The following is a 22,413-nucleotide window of genomic DNA, read 5'->3' as shown; positions in this document are numbered from 1 at the left end:
TCCGAGCCCATCAGTCCCTGTTTTAGCCCTTTAATGTCCTGTCCCAGGCAAGGTAACAACAAGTACCATCTTCATACGTCTTTTGGGATGACACGGCTTGGGATCGTACCTCGGACCTTCCATTCTCCGGCCGGACGCTCTACCACCATTGAGGCAGTCTTAAAAAGCTTATATTCATTCGATGTGTGTTAACGAATGTTGTCACTTTGCCTCCGAACTTCCTCACGTCGTGATTTCAACTGTGTAACATTAAAAGATTATACAAGTTTAATAGATCAGCATTACCTTGATAGATAGTCCATCTTTACTAACGGTAACATATATTTAAACTTCAGCGTGAATGCTGACAGAATCTGTTACTTGATACACACCAAGCCACCAGGACCAGGTACTGTAATATACAATGCATATTGTTATAGTAATTATAAAATAACGCACTTAAAGTATATAATGTTAAAATGAACGTTTTATATTCCGTGCAATACTTTTCGAAATAAAAGCCTCCCCATTTGTTTCTTTCATAGCACAATCAAAACAGCCGGCACTCGTAAGTATAAAGTGTATAAATGAAATGTTCGAAGTCCATGTTTTGATTTCAGTAAATGGAAATTTAATTTGCATCAATGGTATCAAATCTCTATTAATGATAAAAATATAATATAATCGTATATTTCTTATTATTGATTAAACATGTTCCAGATCATGAAAGGATGCCTCTCGAGAAAGGATTCGCCTTTATAATTTGTTGAGAATACTTCATCCAAATGATTTTATTAGATGGAAAGAAAACTCGTGCCATTTGCCCGTAGACTATGTCAGTTCTGTTACAATAGTGTTGATAGGATGAAGCTAAAAATCTCAAACGATTGTTTAAAAAAACCATTATGTTTATTTTAGACAGGACTACACAGCACGAGTAGCGTATAAAGGAAATGGCAAACACATGATTTACTTAATGAGGAGGATACCATTATTCGAGCATGAGATCAATATGTCAGCACAGACACCTTTTTATCTATACAGACTGCTGCATTTTTGGAGCCTTCACTACCAGATGGCAGCATTGTCAACTGTTACGTCGACAAGCCATGTCACGCCATCTTCCACTCTAAAGATCATCCCCCTGGAAATTGGTGAGACTGTCATATTTTGCGATTATATCTTTCAAACTTGTCATTTTTTCAGATACTGATCGTCATGAATCTCCACTCATAATTGAGGTTTTCGGGCAGAGTACAGCGTAGTTCACTGTACTTATTAGGCCTTATGCTTATCGTAAGAGTGAGTGAGTGAGTATGGTTTTACGCTGCTTTTAGCAATATTCCAGCAATATCACGGCGGGGAACACTAGAAATGGGCTTCACACATTTTACCCATGTCGGGAATCGAACCCGGGTCTTCGGCGTGACGAGCGAACGCTTTAACCACGAGGCTACCCGACCGCCCCCTATCGTAAGAGACCTAAAATGGATCGGGCAGTTATGATGGCTGGGATATTTTGCTCATGCTGTAAAAAACTGACCTGCACCCCTTTGTTTGCTGGCCACCGTGATACACCTGGAATATTGCTGTCTGCGTCGGGATTCAAGATAAACTTCAACATATCCGATTTCTATTCCAATGATAAAAAGAAAATGCGTTGGTATCTAGTTTTACATATTTAAAAAGTATTATTATATATATCAGTACCAGAAGTTGCCAAGCTGTCTCTTCTCGGTGATATTCTGATAAGCATACTTATCCAAGCGAAATCTTAAATTGTATAAACTCCGGACTTGATATTAAACTAATTCTTTTCCCCAGCTTTCTGACATCTGGTAGCACATCAGCAATGCCATTCCCTGTTAATTCTAAGGATGGAGAGTGTCAAACAGATGTTTTATTCACCCCGCCACCAGGGGGAGATAGTCACGTGTGTCTCCAAGTCAGGTAGGACAATTGTTTATACAGTGACAGCACAGTGTAAGGGCATTGACATCAAATGAAAAAAAACAATCAGCGTTTTAACCTTAAATCCGAAAAATATATAAAATAAAGAATATTTATGGAGGATATTTATCGAGGATTACATTGAAAACACTTTATGTTTATAATCTGAATATCACATAATAGGTCTAATTGCACCAAAAGCGAACTGTGAAAAACATCCGACGCTCGCACACTCTGTCGTGGATTCTTTCGATATTAATTTCAAATATTTGATTACAGCTATCAGGGCGAGAAACGATGTTACAAAGTGAACGTCATAACAACAGGTATAGCATTTTAAGGATTCTTTACTTTTCATATTGATCGAGTGACCATAGCAGTTTCCATTATAATAATAATCATAATCATAATCATAATAATAACAATAATAATAATAATGGGGACAAACTCCAATATGTAGAGGGCGTCATGGAAAATGATAAATACAATTTTGCCCTTTTTGATAAATCCAATGAAATGATTTCTATCATTGAATTTTCTGTCCCCTTTGACACTAATGTGATTGTCAAGATTGAGGAAAAACATGGCAAATATGCGGAACTCGCTTTTGAAATGTCACGCTCCTAGTTCCAAGTTGTCCGACTCCCCATTGTTCTCGGTGCCTTAGGTTTGGTACCTCCCAATCTGTTGACTGACATTGGGAGAGTACCCGGGTTTGCTTCCATGAAAGTTCTGGGTGGGTTTGACTAGGCAGTGCTTCCTGGGAGATGACCCATTCGCTGTCTGGGCTGCGTGAAGAGGGGGCAAGGGCCCTAAGCTGAAGATGAGCCTAACCAGCCTGACTGCCAGGATCACCCAAACCCTCTTTGCTGCATTTATTATTTTAATCTGTAAATAATAATAATAATAATAATAATAATGAGCATTCTTATCATGTTCTTAGTTACACGCAACAATTCATGCTCAAAGCGCTGACAATACTCATTGAACAGTAGAGTTAAAAGACCGAATTGTCAAACAAAAATGTTTGAAGTCTTGACTTGAAACTATCAAGTGAAAAGGAGGATGTTTCAAGGGCAATTGGAACAGCATTCCGTTTCTGTGTAGCAGTCACTTAAAAATACTGGCAGAAAGGGATTAAGTTTCCATGTTCCTAGATTGATGGTTCACATGTGAATTATCCTTGAAATCATATGATATTATAGAACATCAAGGAAAATACAAACAGTCTTCATGACAATGATTGAATATACGTAAATTGTACTCGCTCGTTGGAAGTTTTTTCCTGAGGCAGAAATCTTTACAGACATGTGCGACCCCAACCCTTGTAACAACGAAGGTGGTTGTGCAAATCAACCACAGCAGTCTCCCGGCTACCAATGCGTGTGTACAGAAGATTTCACAGGAGATATATGTCAACAAAGTGAGTTACATAACAGATGTTTCATTATTTTAAAACTTCCTGTAGTACTCATGAAACCTAAAAAATGTTGTTGATCAACATAGATTTTTGTTGCTGTACCATTAATTGAGGGGGTAGATTAACGGCTACTATAATGCACATAGCAAAGTAGGATAGATACCGCATATGTTTTAATCTCTGATTGTATTACCCACAGCTAACCCATGCTACCCAAACTCATGCCAAAATGGTGGCGATTGCGTTAGTCAAGTGACGTCCCATCAATGTCTTTGTCCTGTAGGCTACATAGGACACGACTGTGAAACAGGTAAGACCAAACATAACAAATAATAATAGCATTTGGCAAATTGAAATAGTTTTGATCAAAGAGCATAATTGAGAACGTATACGTAAATATTATATTATTTAAGCTGTCTTTGTTTTGTTTTGTTTTCAGCTCTTTCTCACACCTCGGAAGTAAGTATATTATCAAAACAAAGATCATATTATCATATTAAATATTGTCAAATGTGCCCTATACACAAGCATCCGTGCGGAAATGAATGTACTAACAATGACAATGCTAAACACACACACCAAAATACAGAATTATTTTTTTTTGTGAACAATGACAGTAACTGGAAAGAGATAAATTGTTTGATAGGTATTACTTAGAAGTTGACGGATCCTTATACCGTTGTCAAGCAAGCCCACGATAATGTCTCGCTTGACAACGGTATAAGGATCTATACCGAAACGTTGGTTTTACAGTATTACAGAAGTTGTTATCCATCAATCGTGTCAACTTTGGAAGGAGATACTATGAAGTGTGGAACATAACCGTCATTGCCATTCTTTTATCTTGGTGTGTCCACATGCTTTTAACAATATTGGTTACATTATAAAAATATTATACATTTTAACTTTTATGAATGATGTATGATTTGATGACGAGGTTCTAAGTGTTCATAATTGTCTCGCTACAGGCCCAGGTGTCAGAACCAACATTACACAATGGTGCTACACTACAGTGTCACGTTGGAGTAACATGTTCCATCCCGGTATTTACCAGGGGCCCAGGGTAAGAACACACTATTGGAACAAGTCTTCTACTTCAATGTAACTTCAATGTACATGAGTGATGTACAGTGTGTAATGTGTGGACTAAAGCGTTCGATGGTCACGCTGAAGACCCGGGTTCTATTTGGGGCGGCCGGGTAGCCTGGTGGTTAAAGCGTTCGCTCGTCACGCTGAAGACCCGGGTTCGTTTCCCGACATGGGTACAAGGTGTGAAGCCTATATCTGGTGTCCGCCGCCGTGATATTGCTGGAATATTGCTAAAAGCGGCGTAAAACCATACTCACTCACTAACTCGGGTTCTGTTCCAATTATTCGTATTTTAAAAACGTGTTTTATGCCCTCCGCAGTGATGATTTACCCTTCTCTTTCACTCTTCTACTGCAAACAAATGCAAATATATGAAATTGTAAAATGTGTTTGTCACATTATCATTGTATAACGTTTGATTTCATAAACACGAGTTGATTGTGAAGTTATTATTCTTTCATAGTGCTCATGAAACGTTGACTCCTGGTCCCACTAGCAATGGCTTACATGTGAACATAACACAACCTGTAGCAAGCACGACAGCGCCCGACCTTAACCAAGGCAGTGTTCAGGTAACACCTACAGCGACCGGTAACGAAAATGTCTGCATCCAGACAACGTCAGGACAGCCACGCAGGTAGAACGCCATGTAATTGTATGTAACTGAGATGAGTTGTAAGGGGGAATTAATCAGGTGCCTATTTCTGGTCTTTGTCTCGACGTGTGTAATTATTGCCGTATGTTAAACTGAGGCATAGTTTCTGTGTAATTAAGGCAATCATTAATTGTTAAACTGCTTGGTTACCATAAAAGAATTGAGTTCGCAGGCATAAAAAGTGGAATTAACGACTAGAATGAACTTGCTAGGAATGCAAATTCGCTCGTGCGTAGTCTCCCTTTCAACTGAATCACTTTGCGTTATAAACTACTTTTTTTTTTACTAACCCTGCATTACTCCTGAATGAATATTACTGCTTGTTCTTGACAGAGAACAGAGCTGTGTGAAGGTCTTTGCTTGAAGAAGTTGCTCCAACTAGCTGAGAGGCCAACCCATCACGCAGCTCCCACGTGACCAAAGGAAGTGACGTCACGGATCCCCACATTACGCTTGTCACTTGATGAGAGAAGACCTGTTTTTTTCTGTATCATAAAATGATTCAAACCCTCACGTGTTTGCTATTTGAGTTAATGATTTTTGTCTTTGTGTTGTGCCTACGGTTTGTCTTTTGTACATTCTATGTTTGATAAACCTGTGCATAACATTGTTAGACACTTACTGGCGTTTTCTTAAAAGAAAACATAATGCCAGGTGTCTTGTTGTTCCAAGTAGCCATCTTGAATATTTTACGTGGCCAGCAGTGAATGAACTGGTTTGCGTTCTATATTCTTTTTGCTTGGTACCCCACGATTGGCGTAACCTCGCAAGTATTGTTTGTTTTGTTGTATGTTGTCTTACATTTGTCGAAATATTTGTTTCATAAACCCACACAATGGGATAAACAAATTATAGCATACATAATCGGGTGGGGACGCATTGTGGTTTTACACTGCTTCATTGCAGATATCATGTCCTCCTGCTCAAAGTGCCGGCGTAATATGTCGGTGTGAGGTCCCCACCCCCTGTGCCTAAATTGTACATCTCAATACCTCACCGCTGTAAAGACTGTTTACTGCTTTCACCCACAGCCTTCAGTCAGTACCTCCGTGTAGGTAAAAAACGCAGAACACAGCAGGCCAGGCACGATGTCAGACCTCAAATAGCGCCTCTGCAGACGCCTCCTTAAGCGCTCTTTCAGCTGGCGCCTATCTAAACAGCGCCTATACAGACACCTGCGCCTCTGCCTCCACCGCGTCGGCCGACCTCACAAACGCCTTCTACCTCTCGTTACTCCACGGACTCGGCTTCCCCAAGTACGTCTTCACGTCAGAGTGACAGCTTTCAACAAACGCTACCTGGCGCGTCCACCTTATGTCAGGGTGATAACGCTCAGGCTACTGCGACCCCGGATCCAGGCGCAGGTGGTGCTCATCAGCCTGGATATCGAGGACGCCTATCTATATGTCCATATACATCCCGACGACCGGAAATTCCTCCGCTTCACCTTCATAGACATAGACCTACATAGACAACTGCCTAATCAACCATCGGGACACTGTCACTCTACTACGCCACAGGGACTTCACCCTCCAGCTCCTACACCAGTTGGGGTGGGAGATCAACCTCAGAGTTGACCCTCAAATCGCCTTCAAGTCATCGGGTCCTCTTCCAGACGGACCTCGACCTCATCTCTACCCAGAGACCAATGGGAGCGCATGTAGGCGCACCTGACTCCAGCTCTCCACCTACCACGCACTCTGCGTCAATGGCAAGTCCTCCTGCGCCTCCTAACCTCAGCACAGGACTTGACCTACAGAGGAAGGCTTCAACTGCGCCCTGTTCAGATGTTCCTGGCTCCCTACATCAGGCCCAGGACGCCTCAGTATCCATCGTCCTCCCGGATCAACTCAAGCAGCATCTCCGGTGGTGGACGGTGGAATCGAATGTCTTAGGCGGCGTCTCCTTGACAGGGCTTACGACCTCTCTGCGCCTATTCGTAGACGCGTCCCTGCAGGGATGGGGCGCACACCTGGAGGGACAGGACGCCTCGGGGCTGTGGTCCGCCGATCAGCTCCTATGGCACATAAACAACCTCGAACTGGAGGAGCTTATTTTGGCCATCGTTCACTGGAAGCAGGCCCTCAGACACGCCCGGCTCTCCATCTCAACGAACAACATCACCGTCGTATGGCGCCTTCAGAACCAAGGAACGACTCATTCGACCTCGCTCATTCAACAGACGTTGAATTGTTTCACCTGGTGGATCATCTGGGGATTCAGTTCCAGGTTCAACACATCCTGGCGAATGCTCTATCTCGCCCAGGCAAAGTGGCTTCCACAGAGTGGAAACTTCACCCAGACGCCTTCGCTCTTGTTTGTCGAGACCACGGTCACACGGACCTATTCTCCACCAGCAAGAACTACCAGATCCCGAACTACATATCTCCGTTCCCGGATACGCTGGTATGGGCAGTCGACGCTTTCAGCGTCCCCAGGGAAGGTCTAAAAGCGTACGCTTTTCCGCCACCTGTACTCCGTCCAGAAGATCAGATCGACACGGAACCTCGATCTGACTTTGGTGGGGGGTTGGTAGCCAGCAAGGGCTTGGTTCGTCGACCTCAGAGAACTGTCCGACGCCAACCCACTGCCACTCCCAGATTTGCCAAATCTGCTGATCCACCCTCACAGCAGACAACCGCACCCAGGACCAGACAGGTTATGTCTTCACGTCTGGTCCATTTACATAGAGCACTGAACGCCAAAGGCTACTCGGCCAGAGCGGATAGGGCCATCTCGATGGCACATCGCCCAACCACTAGGAGCCTCTATGATGACAAGTGGCAATCCTTCGAGAGGGGCAAGCAACGAGACCCCACATCTGCATCGCCTCAATTCGTGGTCGAGTTCATGCTCCATCTGCGTCACAAGCGTAAGCTCAAGGGCACTACCATCATGACCTACCTTGAGGCACTCAACTCCGCCCTGGCAGTTCCGAAAGATCGACGCATGACGAAAATCCAGGAACTCCAGGCACTGCTCCGCTCATTCAGACTGGAAGACCAAAAGGCGAAGTTCCGTCCCCCAGCTTGGGACTTGAACGTCATTCTGAGAGACGCGCCTTTCGAGCCACTCGAAACGTTGTCATTCTACAATCAGACGAAAAAGACGGTCTTCCTACTGGCGCTCGCCATAGCAGTGTGTCACTGAGCTACACGCCCTGGACGTCACACGGGTCCGCTTTGAGCTTCATTGCAAAGAATCAGCTCCGAGGCCAGCCCGCTAGATCGTTCCTCATCCCCACCCCACCCCTTTCGTCGATTGTGGGCGCGGAAGACGAACTAGAGCTCTGTCTATGTCCGGTTAGGTCGCTCAACCATGGCGCTACACACCAACTGCCCTCTACGCGCCATCATGGAGGGATGTTTCTGGCGATCCAACACGTTCTTCGCCAGCCTCTACCGGCGAGACGTCGCATTGGAGGTGCACAGCCTAGATCCGTTAGTAGTGGCCCAACAGGTCACCACTACTACATGTCATTGACCACGCCTCCAAGAGCAGAGCCGGCCTCTCGACCTCCCATGGTGTAAGCCTTTGACTAGAGAGTTCATGCCTCATTTGCATATGGCTCAAGTCTCGACCTACCTGATCGTTATTGTCAGGCTGCGCAGTACCAGGACACAACGCATACCTGACTCTCTTCCCTTCCATGTAATCGCCATCCAGGCCTACCATACAGCCGAAGACGGGCTGAGGGAGACGGAGTTTCCCATTCATGGAGTGGCCACCCGAAGCCGACCACAGCCGAGGACGGGCTGAGGGAATGGGAGGTTCCCATACATGGAGTGGTCACCGAAGCCGACCACATTGCCAAGGATTGGCTAGGGTACAGAGTCTTGAAATAAAGATGAAAGTCCACATCTGAAGGTATGCCCTCCTCCGGTTCCGTCCGATAAGGATGCATTAAGGAGTAATGCAGGATAAGTAAAATGTCAAGTAAAATCCTAGATATTTTTTATATTTGTATATTTATCCTGCATTACTGCGTCTAAAGGGATCCACCCATCGCAGATCTACCTCCCCACGATGCCTTCCGACTCCAGAGTAATGTGAGGTTCCGTGACGTCACTTCCTTTGGTCACGTGGGAGCTGCGTGATGGGTTGGTCTCTCAGCTAATTGGAGCAGCTTCTTCAAGCAAAGACCTTCACACAGCTCTTTTCTCTGAACACTAGTAACTAGAACAAGCAGTAAATATACAAATATAAAAAAATATCCAGGATTTTACTAGGAATAGCATACACGTACGTTAGCAAATGTATTACTCACTTTGTACGTTTACGTGCATGCGCGTGTGTATGTGTGATACATGTTATGTTTCACTATCTAAATGTAACATTATTCGGAAGCGAGATATCGTGATTAATCATAAGTGGTAGAAATAATATAATGACCGTGTATCGACAGGAAGATAGATAATCTGTTTGCGTGTTGTATCTGTTCTAATACAAATCTAGTACTTATACACTAAGGCCTTTGTGATAATAAAAAAAATCTCACAAATCCCATAAAGATTGCATGCCAAATCAGGCGCACGCTATTTGTTACTTGACCTTTGCTATGCATAACGTGAAAATTAATGGACAGTAATTATTTCTCTTACATATACATATATCACGTTGCACGCCTTGGACACATATGGAAATACGCGAATCGTGTATTACAATACCATTGTCGGATAATTATATTTACATCAACAACAATATATTACTTTTTCACACATTCGCTGATGTTCTATTTTCCAGCGATCAGGTTACTTGTTACCATGTCAACGTGACGCCACCAGGTACTATTATCTATTATTAAATATTAAAATCTATTGTAAAGACTTATACTAAAAGTATCTGTGGTGTTATGCGTCCCTCGTTAGGTTTTATACCTGACACGCATAAACTCGCAGATACCCCTATATGACAAAGCTACAACTTTTAATTGCTTTAATCATAAAGGGTCAGTGTTAAGATGCAGTGGTTTTTAGGGTTGGGGCTCATTATGTTCAAAATGTAAAATCGCAATACGATGTATTACTGCCAACCAGGCCATAAGCACGTTGAATACCGGAGATTCACAACGTCATGTCATCAAACTTTATGCTATTCACCAATCTTCCATTATCAGACTTTGTGTTGGGTACATTATTGTACCGTCTGCATTCAGGGCATCAAAGATGATATTGACTCCTATTTCCATTACCTTTAAATGCCATGGCATGTTTTATTTTAATGCCTCCAAGTAAACATAAATTATGTGGTATAATATTGGAACTCCGACTCTGGTTATTGTCAAAATGTATAAGCATTGTACTAGTGTTCATCTACGTCAAGTAACCAGCGTCTATTTAAATTTAATTTAGGAGGTGATGGTTCAGGATCAGGATCGGGAACAACTTCAAGCACAGTAAGTCAAAGCTATGAGAGCACGCTTGATGATTCCGGGACAGTACAGGTGACAAGTGCCCTACACTAGACATACATTCTATGAGCCGTGGAAAATAGAAATCGGATGGTTGAGATGTGTGAACTGGCTGATTTTGTGTCATCGCACCACGAATGCATGATCGTTGCTTATACTGTCAACAATCGAACCTAGATGCGATATTTGTAGAATAACTAACATAATCCATCGTTAAATGTAAAATGATTTAAAAGTGTTCCATGTTTCGGATGGATACAAATTAAGCCGTGGTATTTTCCAGGACCACTTCGAAGCTCCAACTCCCACAGATGGGAGCACAGTTCCGTGTGCTGCTGGCGACGACTGTCACCTATTAGTATACTCCAAACCAACTACAGGGAACAAATGGTACGTTTACATGTTGTTAAATGTTCTCGTTTATACTTATCGTCTAAATATTGGCCCAGACACAGCTTGGTTTGAGAGAGCCCAATATGTTTAAATTGTATCTTCTTTGATGGTTAAAAACAAATCTAAGACTCAGACCCTTTCGTTTTATGTATTACTTTAATTGCATAACATAGACAATTTACTAAGAATGATAAGAGTTCTTTGTCAAAAGAAATTTAAACGTTGGAAATCCAAATTAAGTCATTTTGTTGTTTTAAAGTTACCAAAAAGCTTGATTGAAAGGCGTAACTATTGGTGCTCTTTATTACAATATGAACAGTTCAACTCGGTGTTTACAGTCCTCAGGTTAGTTATGGGAGTACGGAAGGCGTAGAGACACATATCTTTCCTACCAAGCCGCTCACAGGGACGTGCGCTACTGATGTCCTCATAACACCCGACTCCAAGACAGGGGATCATCAGATATGCTTAAACTCAAGGTATTAATGTCTTTGTACTGGAAGGAGTCATGCCTGATGTTTCTGAACCGCTATTGGACATTCTGCGAAGAATCTTGAACACAAGTGTATTACTGTTTTAATCAGTTCAGCTTACTACCAGACTGTGGGGCACTTATTCCATAGCATGTTCTCAGTGCTTTGTTCATTGCTGCCGTGTCACTTGTAACATATTTAAGACAAATCGATTACTTTTTTCAGGTCGCGTGATCCACCTCGCTGTTTCAAAGTTGATCCTGACGCATCCAGTAAGTTAATTCAATGTCAGGCAAGGGATCAAACTAAAACTCTTCCATCAAAGATAAATATCCATCTCATTAGTGTTACAGGTACAAACAGCAAGAACGTTTCTTGTACTGACAGCACGAGAATAGAACGTGTATCTTTACTGAAAAGACAATGCCGGTGTATGTTCTTTATTTTCTGTTCTAGAACCTTGTGCAGTAACGTCGTGTGGTCATGGTGTGTGTATTGTCGAGACAAACCACACCAGCACGTGTTTGTGTGACGATGTCCATTCGGGAGACAGTTGTAACAAAGGTATCTAAGCGTATATGCATATATGTGACATAAGATTACAATAATATTACATTACAATAATATTACATTATAGTTACATATATGTTACGAATATATATCACTGTTATACAGTAACTCGGAGCACATTATTCTTCCATTCTACAGTGTATATGCATGCTACGTTATAAAGAGTCAGAAATGAGTACATCGAGATGATAAACTAATTTAAAAGCACTTGTCAGACCCGAAATGTAATAAGAATTACATTTTGTGAAATGTATACATGAATGTACACTCCAGAGGCACCCTGCAAGTCATCCCCATGTCAGAACCATGGAGCATGTGAGAACGACGGGAAGAATCCGATATGCCACTGTCCCATAGGTTACACTGGCGTCAACTGTGAGACAGGTACACATCTCAAAAGTCGAAGTTTGATAGGCTCTCCAGGGAGTACATACTAGCAACTGTTTTGCATAACAAGAACACTTAAGCGATCGTTTAAGAGGATTTGGCAAACATATTAATCTTCAATGAAATTGTACAATTATATTTTTAACGATACTACCTGTCTGTAATCTCTGCATCATTTGATATTTGACTTTATTTATTTATATTTTAAAATTTTGTTTCAGGCATACACGTCCCTCTTCATCAGAAGGTGATATATTTTTTTCAGTTTCTGTAAACATATCTTTAATATTCATTTATTCTTTTTCAAAACAATAACGTTACGTTACTTTGTTGCACAAAGAATCAGATATGTAATTCCCTGTGAAACAAAAATTATGCTCGGTAGTAAGTAAGTTTAATGTAGCCTATACCCTCTTTCCTTCTGAAACAACTGAATACTTTTGTAACATGGTTGATTCTATTTCATGAAGCCTACATTTACCGGTGCAAGCATAAACAATGGCGGAGTTTTCAACTGTGTGAAAGATCAGACCTGCACAATTCCTCTCTCCATTTCGAAAGGACAAGGGTAACACAACTACTACAGTGGTATTTCTATGTCTGATTGTGGGATCAGTTGGTAGGGATGGTGTGTGTGTGCGGCTAAACCAATGAGTGAGTGAGTTGGGTTTAACGCCTACTTAATGAGTATTTCAGTTATATCATGGCATGTCCGCTTCACATGTGAGGAAATCCCAAAGTGTTTCAGGTCTTAGACGATTGCCACGTTGGTGAAACCATGGTTTTGGTGCCTACAAACCCAGAAACATAATCAGGACGATACTGCGATTCGAACCCACTTTCATAGATTTGTGGCACGCCTAAGGAATATAACGCTGCCCGCGAATTGCGGCGACTCAGACCACTTGGCTACCATGCCCGCTGAAAGGATGATCAATGCATGAGTTATTCAGATTAAGACTGTTTCCCATACACCCCTAATGTTATAATGCCGTCTATGAGTGAGCGAGTGAGTTTGATTTTAGCAATATTCCAGCAATATCACGGCGGGGGACACCAGAAATGGGCTTCACTCATTGTATGCAGTCTATAACAGTGTATGATAAGTATACAGTATAACATTCATACCAGTATATTTCACAATCAGTTTCTGTATCAAGACAAGTATACCAATGTATTATAATTAGCTTGCATCATTGTCCTTATTCTCATCCAGACCAGCTCCAGTGATTAAGGTTGGCCCTCACAGTAATGGACTAACCGTCCAGTCGCCAGATCTCCCAGCAAAGGATACGGACACGCCAGGACGTCAAGACCTATACACGAGTCAGATGCACATTACAGCAACCGAGGTTGGCGAGAAAAAATTGTGTGTCAAAACTGGAAGCGATACTACGGATGTCGATAGGTACAGTCAATGCCCACTGTTAATGAATTGACAGGAATTTCTTTGGGTTAAAGTAGAGACACTTTCAAGGCCCATGGATGTAACGTATTTTTCTGACGACAGCATTCCTTGTTCTGCAGTGGTTACAGAAGGCTGACAGAATGCAAGCAATGCGTGAATACAACTTATCTCTTAGTTACAAATATTGTGATTTTGTTTGGTTCTTTCATGTATACATTTATGATTATTATCAATATTAAATTTTTTACAGCGCAAATGCCGATACAGTCTGCTACCATCTTCACGTTACTGACACTGGTAAGATATATAGTAACTAAAGATTTATTTATATGGTGTCAAACAATGCTAATTATATGCAGTTCCCACATAACGAAATTAGTAACGATTGTCACTTATAGTATATTGAATTACAGACAAGCATCCAATTTAAATAATTCGACCATGACTGTTTGAAGTCACACAACACAATAGCCAGTATGCTCGTCCAACAAAATACAATGCAAGACATACATTTGAAACGTGTAGGTATGTAAATATTGATAAAAACAACTTTGTAAAGCAAAAGTGTGTCTGTAATTGAAGGAGAGTATCATTTTAAGTGCATTTATCATAACAGAGTTAAATAATCTGATCGGTTGTATTTGGAATATCAATCAGAATACAAATTTGTCCTTCTGTTTATGTCTAATTCAAAGATAACTTCACAAATTAGTCGAGATGGAAAACTCACATGCAAAACATAAATCTGAGATCTTAAACTCTGTAAACGTTTTGCTATCAAACGTACTGGTATGAATGAATACTAGTAGATCCTACATATGATTTACTTGATTTACTATAAATTGTGCGTTTCAGGAACAACAACACCAGTGTTAAAGGTGAGTTTTCCGCGCGAAACACTGAGCGTTCAATTCGAAGTAGAATGCATGCTGGGTCATTTTCGACATATCACAAAGGTATCCTGATTTCGTTCTTAAAATATCTTCTGATATATACCCAAGGTTTATCCTTTGTATGTTAATGTACATTATAGCTAAAATGAATAGAATTATCAGTAAACCGCCCGCATGTTATCAAGAATCAGCGGTCCACCGTAACTTGATAATGCCCTCATATGGCTTGACGACGGGCCATTATCACGCCCGTTGTTGGGTGACGTCATAGGGTAGGCATAGGTGACGTCACTTTAAATAGTGACGTCATCTGGTTTGTTCTATGACGTTTCCATATTTGAAAAAGTGGGTCAGTGACATTTGTGTTGATTGCAGTAAATGTTTCCAAACCGATATTGTTGTTCTTTTTATTTGATACAAAATTCCATCCATTTTAGCTATAATAACGGTAACGCTATTTTTCAGGGCATAATAATTGCTGAAGCCGTCGGTCTTTTCATGGAAGACCTCTGGCTTCTGCAAATGATAATGCCCTGAAAAATAGCGCTACCCTTATATTGTAACACTATGTACTCTTCGCTACAGGATAGTTTCCATGACCCGACCCCTGTTTCCGGGAGCACCATACGATGTTCACAAGGGAAGGACTGTCACATGATACTACATACACTTCCTGATAATGGCGGTCAATGGTATGTAGCTTCTTTAATCCCAGTATAAATAGACAATAAACGCCGAGACCTGCATCACTTCGGATTTTCCTCCCACATTAAGCTGACACGCGGCGATATAACTGGAATACTGTTATAAGCGGCGTTAAAACCCAACTCACTCACTCATTCGTGTTCCAGCATACTTACTCAAATACACCTGGCTGCCCATTTGATAACACTTCACTAAAACGACTTTCAAACGTGACGAAATGACACTTCCATTGTTTGGCTATCCCAAATTGATCGTCATACCCTGAAGTATACTTGAGAAAAGTAATCTTCACCAGGTACATGTGTATGAAATGTTAAAAGCGGAACAGTGAGAGTATCTATAACATGCTCCTTAGCGCGTCCTAGTCCAATGTATACGGGTTGTTTTTTTGCTGATATTGGTATGTTCATATGTAGCCCGCAAGTCACTACAGATACAAGCACGGCAAATGTCTTCCCTACAAGAAAGGATACAACTTGGACCGACTGTATCACAGATGTATCAGTACCTGCTGCGATTGCTCAGCATCCATCGACAGTCTGTCTCAAAGCTAGGTACGTTCAATCAAACACCTGAATCACGAAGGGTTCCTTCTACAAAATAATCATATTAATCAAAACGACTCAGCCCAAAGTAGAATGTACAGAATATCATTGATCTACATGAATCCGTGATTTTAATATAACCCTTTGAATCGGGCCGGTTTTATGGTGACAACCACCAGGTCTTCACTGTGTTTAACCCGTATCATGGTGTGACCACTGGTTGAACATAGATTATGGCATACACATTTTCCTTTTCTTCAATAGGCAAGGAGAACAACCAAGATGCTATTCCACCAAACCAACACCACCAACAGGTTTGAAGCAGATCTACCTTATTTTTTAAATCTGTTACAATGAACATACAGGTATTACAAAGTGTTTTGGAAACATGATGACTTTTATTTTGAGATTACATTTGCCCATCATCAAGTATAAAACGATCAAAATGTCTTCGAAATATTCATTTACGTCATTTTCGTTTGTAGATGTCTGCTCGGCCAAAGGCTGCAATAAAATTCATGGTGCATGTATCCTGGAGAAAAACGACACAGCAAGCTGTCTGTGTGACAGTCCCTTCAAGGAACCTACGTGTGGTAAGAATGTGCATGTCAGATAACGATGTGATGAATAGGTTTTTCACGCTATCTTTGATTGAATGTATAATTTTAATATGACTAAAGATCAATCTCGAAGTAAGAACATAATGATTTTTTAGTTGACATTCATTCATTTTATATGATTGAACTTGTGTGATTATCTTTTTATTAGATCCCTGTCAAAACCATGGTATTATTGAGGGAGGGACGTGTCATTGTCCGACGGGATTTACGGGGCTGCACTGCGAAACAGGTGAGTTTAAAATATGCGATATCAAGTAATAATTACATTTCTTCTACTATGTATCAAAATGACACTAATCCAGTAAAGCAGTTATGATACTGATTCCAAAGATGCATTATATAGTTAATGTAATGTAATGAGAACATCATAAAGTGTATACTGTAGACCCCTCTTTGTCTCTTTCACTGATGACACCGAAACTGTTGTTAACCCATCATGTAAACGTTCGTTTAAAATATGTCGAATGCGGGAGAGTATAGCTTTTATACCTCGTACCACGTGAAAGTGGTTGAATAATTCGAACTACTCGATCTTAAATTGTTATCTATCCGGCAAAGGTTAACACACACATCCCTCTGCTCATCTATCCCACCCTACTCGTTTTACAAAGGGCATTGCATGTTGGTGCTGATGTTAATTGTTTTTCTTATTCGAAGGATTACGCAATTAGAAAGACATAAAAATACAATATTCAACTGTTGCTATTTGTATTATGCATTCAATGTATGAATTTCAATGTTTGCTAATCCACTTGTACATTTTTCAACTTTCATCAACATCACTCGTGTTCATATCATCATTTCATATCATTTTGTTTTGAGTATATGATTTATGTGTGTTTCTTGAATTTGCCAATAACACTGAATTGCATTTGCCTGAATTTGTGCTACTCTATCTACACGTGACGGTGATATAATATGTGTTGTTTACTTATGTTTTCCTTTTTATTTTTTCAGGTGATGGTCACAACGTGCATAATTTAGACGTGCATGAATTAGAATTAATCATAATTTGCAATAATGTCGCTAGTCATAATTCAACATTTTGTGGTTAATGATCGTAAACACTGTTATTATGTGATAGATTCTTATTCATTAATCCATTATTACGTGATATAACTAGTTCGCTACCAGACACCCCACGTTCAATATGATCCAGTATGGTCAGTATCCATGCCAATGTATATCAATTCCCTGAACATTGATGTCTATCGACTTAACTGAGTTATAAATTAGAATTATATGTGAAATTACGATTTCATTCCAAGCGTATTATGGTTTAAATGCGGTTTTCTAGGTCCTCGAATTTCTGTATCTGTTTTTTTGAATGGTTGCTTTGTGTTGCAGATTTCTGACTCGGCTACTGTAATTTAGCTGGCGAAAAAAAGTCATTCTGTGTACAAACTTAGTACCACCACACGTAAGTTGTGACCTGTTGATATAGCCTTTCCTAATCAAGTTATATGTCATCAGTTGGTCAAAGCTTAATCAGTACAATGATCCGAATATTTAGTCACGGAAGTAGTATGCAATATTTTCTAGCTTCAAACAATGACTTTCATAACAGATGTATTTATCATGTAAAGCATATGGCATATATAGGTAAATGTATGGTCATATGTTTGACATTCAGGCGTAAATCTAGTGAGAATATGTCATATTCAAATTATGGTTTCTGTTGTTAATGTAGCGTTGATTTCATTCCGAATTTCGCCATAGTTATGATCTTTCGTTCGTGTCTATGCGCGTGTTCGTGGCGTGCATCTAAGTAGTAATATCTAGAACAAGCTGATTTATGATGTGCAATGTGAAAACTAAAATTCTGCTATTCAACGGACGTTCAATCCAACTTTTTCACTGTAGAACAAACAATTAATTCAGACCGGTTTAGAAATTCATTTCAGTTAACAAAGATTCTGTGTGATGTACTTAAAATGTGAACGTGTTCAAAAGGGAACTATGATTTGAATGTACGATCCTGTCCTCAAAAAGAACACAGCAATCGTTTTATCTTTGAGGGATCAACAGCAACCTGCTGAATACATCTATGCCAATGTATAACAATACCTTAACAATGATGTCTATCAACTTTACTGAGTTATAAATTAGAATTATAAGTGAAATTACGATTTCATTCCAAGCGTATTATGATTTAAATGCGGTTTTCTAGGTGCCCGAATTTCTGTATCTGTTTTTTAAATGGTTGCTTTGTGTTGCAGATTTCTGACTCGGCTACTGTAATTTAGCTGGCGAAAGGAGTCATTCTGTGTACAAACGTTATACCACCACACGTAAGTTGTGACCTGTGGATATAGCCTTTCCTAATCACGTTATATGTCATCAGAGGGTCAAAACTGAATCAGTACAGTGATCCGAATATTTAGACAGGGATGTAGTACTCAATATTTTCTAGCTTCAAACAATGACTTTCATAACAGATGTATTTATCATATTAAATCATATGGCATATATAGGTAAATGTATGGTGATATGTTTGACATTCAGGCGTAAATCTAGTGAGAATATGTCATCATATTCAAATTATGGTTTCTGTTGTTAATGTAGCGTTGATTTCATTCCGAATTTCGCCATAGTTATGATCTTTCGTTCGTGTCTATGCGCGTGTTCGTGGCGTGCATCTAAGTAGTAATATCTAGAGCAAGCTGATTTATGACGTGCAATGTGAAAACTAAAATTCTGCTATTCAACGGACGTTAAATCCAACTTTTTCACTGTAGAACAAGCATAATTAATTCAGATCGGTTAAGAAGTTCATTTCAGTTCACTAGAAATCTGTGTGATGTACTTAAGATGTGAACGTGTTAAAAGGGAACTATGATTTGAATGTACGATTCATTTCATTGCTTATGTTTTTCGTAGATCGAGCGAAGCCAACGGCCGGATCCTGTCCTCAAAAGGAACACAGCAATCATTTTATCTTTGAGGGATCAACAGCAAACTGCTGAATATAAACATCGTTCGATTCGGCACTCCTGAAAAATTCAAAATATTTTATGAACGAGTGAATGTCAGAAACAGCATTGTGTGTATTGTATTGCTCAGTCCAACATCCCAATCTCCTTCATAACATGTGTCTTATATGACATAATGTGTGTCATATATGACAATAGTGGAATAAAACATAGTCCATCAAACCAGGTGTTATGTGTTATGACTGTTCGTCTTCTCGGTTGTTGAATTCAAAACCCTTTAAGTTATTTCATGAGTTCGCGAAAGTTACATAACTACACTCAGAGAGTTGAACGTCAGACACACTTACTGCTTGGAATTGAGGTTCGTGGTCGATCATCTTATAATTTTCGAAAACTTCCATAACCACATGTACAACATACCTTGCATAAACTCACTCATCCTTCTGTCCCTCAAAATGATAACCTCAACGACCTACATTTCGTTGTTCATTCCTCCGGTGTTAATCTCAACAACAATCACTCACATGTAACCGAAATACGACACTGAAGATATTTCTGTGACAGTTTTTAACTTGTGTTCTTCACTTGCTGCTAACAACATTTGAATTTAGACATTCTCTTTATTCCACGAACTTCAGAAAACTTTATAAACGTTGAGTACTTATCTGAATGATTTAAGTGTCACAAAATGGATTAGTGATACTTATGATTACATTTCAATCGATTCCTTACTTTTATCGTAACGCTATATGTCAGCAAGGAGATTTTTATAAATACTATAAGCTTTGAAAAAACGTGCAAAGAGATGTATAACTGGGACGGTGAGAAACTGATTATTAACGGAGCCCTAAAGGGATTACCAGGGGGTCGTCCACAAAGCAAAGAGAAAATAGTTCAGGGTTCGCCATATCAGATGTTTTATTACATTGCCTACAGCCTACATGAGCGTTAACATTGATATACATGACAGTTAATTTTCATTATTTTTCTTTGCAATATCCATATATACTGAGTCAAATTAAAAACTTCACATTTTTAAAAGTAATCCCATATATGATATACAACGGACAAATGTATCAGAAAAGGTAATTTTTAATCATTATGTCCAAAGTAGGATTTTAATTAACGGTGGTAACCATAATTTTTTCCAAGCACCTACGGTATTCGGTAATAACATCAACAGTTTAAATCATAAGTCCCAAGCACGAGAATATGATGGCACACAAGTTCAGTAGCGTCTATGGCCACCATGTGCGTTGACAACTACCACACAACGCCTGGACCTTGTGATGCTTGTGAACACATGATTGGAAACACGACGCCATTGTTGCTGCAAAATAGTGCCAAGATCTTGCAAATTCTATGGTTGGTTCTGGAGAGTGCGCAGACTTCTGCCAAGAGCATCCCAGACGTGTTCGATGGGATTGAGGTCGGGAGACCTTGACGGCCAGTCCATGACGTTGACTCCCGCATTCTGAAGGAAATTCCTTGTCAAAATTGCTGTGTGGGGTCTGGCATTGTCGTGTTGGAAGATCAAACCGGGTCCATGTGCTGCCATAAAAGGCAGAAGTTCTGGTGCCAGTACCTGGTCACGGTAAGCAGCAGCGTTGAAGTTGCCACGGATGACAAGAAGCCTGGAACGTGCATTGCCACAGAAAGCACCACACACCATGACACTTCCGCCTCGAAATCTGTCAACTTCCTGTACACAACACTGGGCGCAACGTTCATGACGGCGCCTCCACACCCTCGCCCTACACTGCAAACACGAAAACGTCGTTTTTTTCCGTATATGGTCATTGGACGGAAAAACGACTAAAAATTCATTAAAATTGATTAATTGGTCAGCGTCTAGAAAGTGTCCAGAAAAGGGTCGAGTTTTTCAAGCGTAAAATGGACGGAAAAACGATGCTTTTTGCTCCGCCTTGTACAACTGTTAACGGCCAATCAGATGGCGCTGGTCCCCCGACGCACGTGATGTCCAAGACTTCTTTTCGGAAGCTTTAGGTTTCGTATTTCTGGCATGCCTTGCTCTAGTATCTGTCGCGCGCAGTGCAGCGAGATTTGCTGATAAGCTAGTTTTAGGATATGTTACATGTTAATGGAATTCAGACACGCGCCAAGAAGTCAAACCAAACAATGTTACTCAGTTTATTGTTGTAACGGCTATGTACAGTTACCCCTATCGGATAATGGGTTGTGTTTCATTTGGTTATAACAATAAGTAATTTTTTAATGTGAAGTTTACAAGATATACGACTTGGACGCGAGGTCGGTCACATGACGTTCTTCACGTGACTGTATTCTTGAAAAGGCGTAAACACTGACTACTTCCACATTCCTGGGGAAAACCCTTGGAATTCCCTGGTACGAATTCATACATAAGCGTGGTTGCAAGCCCATTTAAGGATACCCTTGCTGCAACCCATCCCAGAGAGAAAAAACACGAAAAAAAATCCAAACTGTCGCAGTGACAATTTACAGAAATCTATGAATTTACCTTAGTATCTATTTGACACATCTTCACAATCACCTTTCAATGATCGGCCAATTGATCAGTGATGCCAAAGGCTTGAAATAGCCACAGGTTAATTAACAACTTCGAAAATATCTCCCGTCACGTTTATCGTGTCAGCCATTTTGACGTATTGTACTTGATGTAAATGTATTACGACGCTCTGTCATTGTAATTGACTTACTGAGGTAATTCTGTAAAAGATCTTCTCATCTAATGAGGATATTGTTTGGAATATATTTCTTGTAAACATACTAAAACATATGTTCCTCGCTTTGGGGGAACTATTTTATTCCGGGGTGGCCCATTAAATCTAGTTGTAAGTCAAGGCACCATGCGTGATCTGTTATTTTATGTGTTTAAATTACGATTTGGGGCGTTAATAAAATACACTGACGCAAGTATATTCTATTCAAATCAATTGGATAATTGAATATGCTTTCTTTTACATATTACATAACATCACTG

At 40.3% G+C, this 22,413-nt stretch overlaps 1 protein-coding gene across 6 annotated transcripts in view; it reads left to right on the top strand.

Moving 5' to 3' along the window:
- Positions 1-19,652, top strand: part of LOC124134798 (neurogenic locus notch homolog protein 3-like) — a 41,574-nt gene extending 21,922 nt beyond the window's left edge. For 2 of the 6 annotated variants that reach the window (XM_048403765.1, XM_048403760.1), the window contains 29 exons: positions 336-388; positions 525-547; positions 1,024-1,133; positions 1,804-1,929; positions 2,209-2,255; positions 3,236-3,352; positions 3,549-3,659; positions 3,789-3,808; positions 4,318-4,412; positions 4,902-5,075; positions 9,837-9,877; positions 10,445-10,488; positions 10,787-10,893; positions 11,235-11,375; positions 11,595-11,641; positions 11,826-11,933; positions 12,213-12,323; positions 12,548-12,573; positions 12,797-12,894; positions 13,543-13,734; positions 13,985-14,031; positions 14,590-14,612; positions 15,213-15,319; positions 15,749-15,886; positions 16,142-16,191; positions 16,363-16,470; positions 16,646-17,917; positions 18,717-18,788; positions 19,378-19,652. In XM_048403765.1, the coding sequence (XP_048259722.1) occupies positions 336-388; positions 525-547; positions 1,024-1,133; positions 1,804-1,929; positions 2,209-2,255; positions 3,236-3,352; positions 3,549-3,659; positions 3,789-3,808; positions 4,318-4,412; positions 4,902-5,075; positions 9,837-9,877; positions 10,445-10,488; positions 10,787-10,893; positions 11,235-11,375; positions 11,595-11,641; positions 11,826-11,933; positions 12,213-12,323; positions 12,548-12,573; positions 12,797-12,894; positions 13,543-13,734; positions 13,985-14,031; positions 14,590-14,612; positions 15,213-15,319; positions 15,749-15,886; positions 16,142-16,191; positions 16,363-16,470; positions 16,646-16,755 (2,374 nt within the window). In that variant the 3' untranslated portion in view covers positions 16,756-17,917; positions 18,717-18,788; positions 19,378-19,652. Of the gene's footprint in view, positions 1-335; positions 389-524; positions 548-1,023; positions 1,134-1,803; positions 1,930-2,208; positions 2,256-3,231; positions 3,353-3,548; positions 3,660-3,788; positions 3,809-4,317; positions 4,413-4,901; positions 5,076-9,836; positions 9,878-10,444; positions 10,489-10,786; positions 10,894-11,234; positions 11,376-11,594; positions 11,642-11,825; positions 11,934-12,212; positions 12,324-12,547; positions 12,574-12,796; positions 12,895-13,542; positions 13,735-13,984; positions 14,032-14,589; positions 14,613-15,212; positions 15,320-15,748; positions 15,887-16,141; positions 16,192-16,362; positions 16,471-16,645; positions 17,918-18,716; positions 18,789-19,377 lie in introns of all 6 variants that reach the window. The other 4 variants (XM_048403763.1, XM_048403762.1, XM_048403764.1 and 1 more) reach the window with 4 other exon arrangements.
- The last annotated feature ends 2,761 nt before the right edge of the window (positions 19,653-22,413 follow it).

Source organism: Haliotis rufescens, unplaced genomic scaffold (genome assembly GCF_023055435.1).
Source record: "Haliotis rufescens isolate VD_foot unplaced genomic scaffold, xgHalRufe1.0.p SCAF_3, whole genome shotgun sequence".
NCBI classification, from domain to species: domain Eukaryota; kingdom Metazoa; phylum Mollusca; class Gastropoda; order Lepetellida; family Haliotidae; genus Haliotis; species Haliotis rufescens.
The sequence above is the reverse complement of the archived record's forward strand: the minus strand, read 5'-3'. Positions and strand labels throughout refer to the sequence as shown.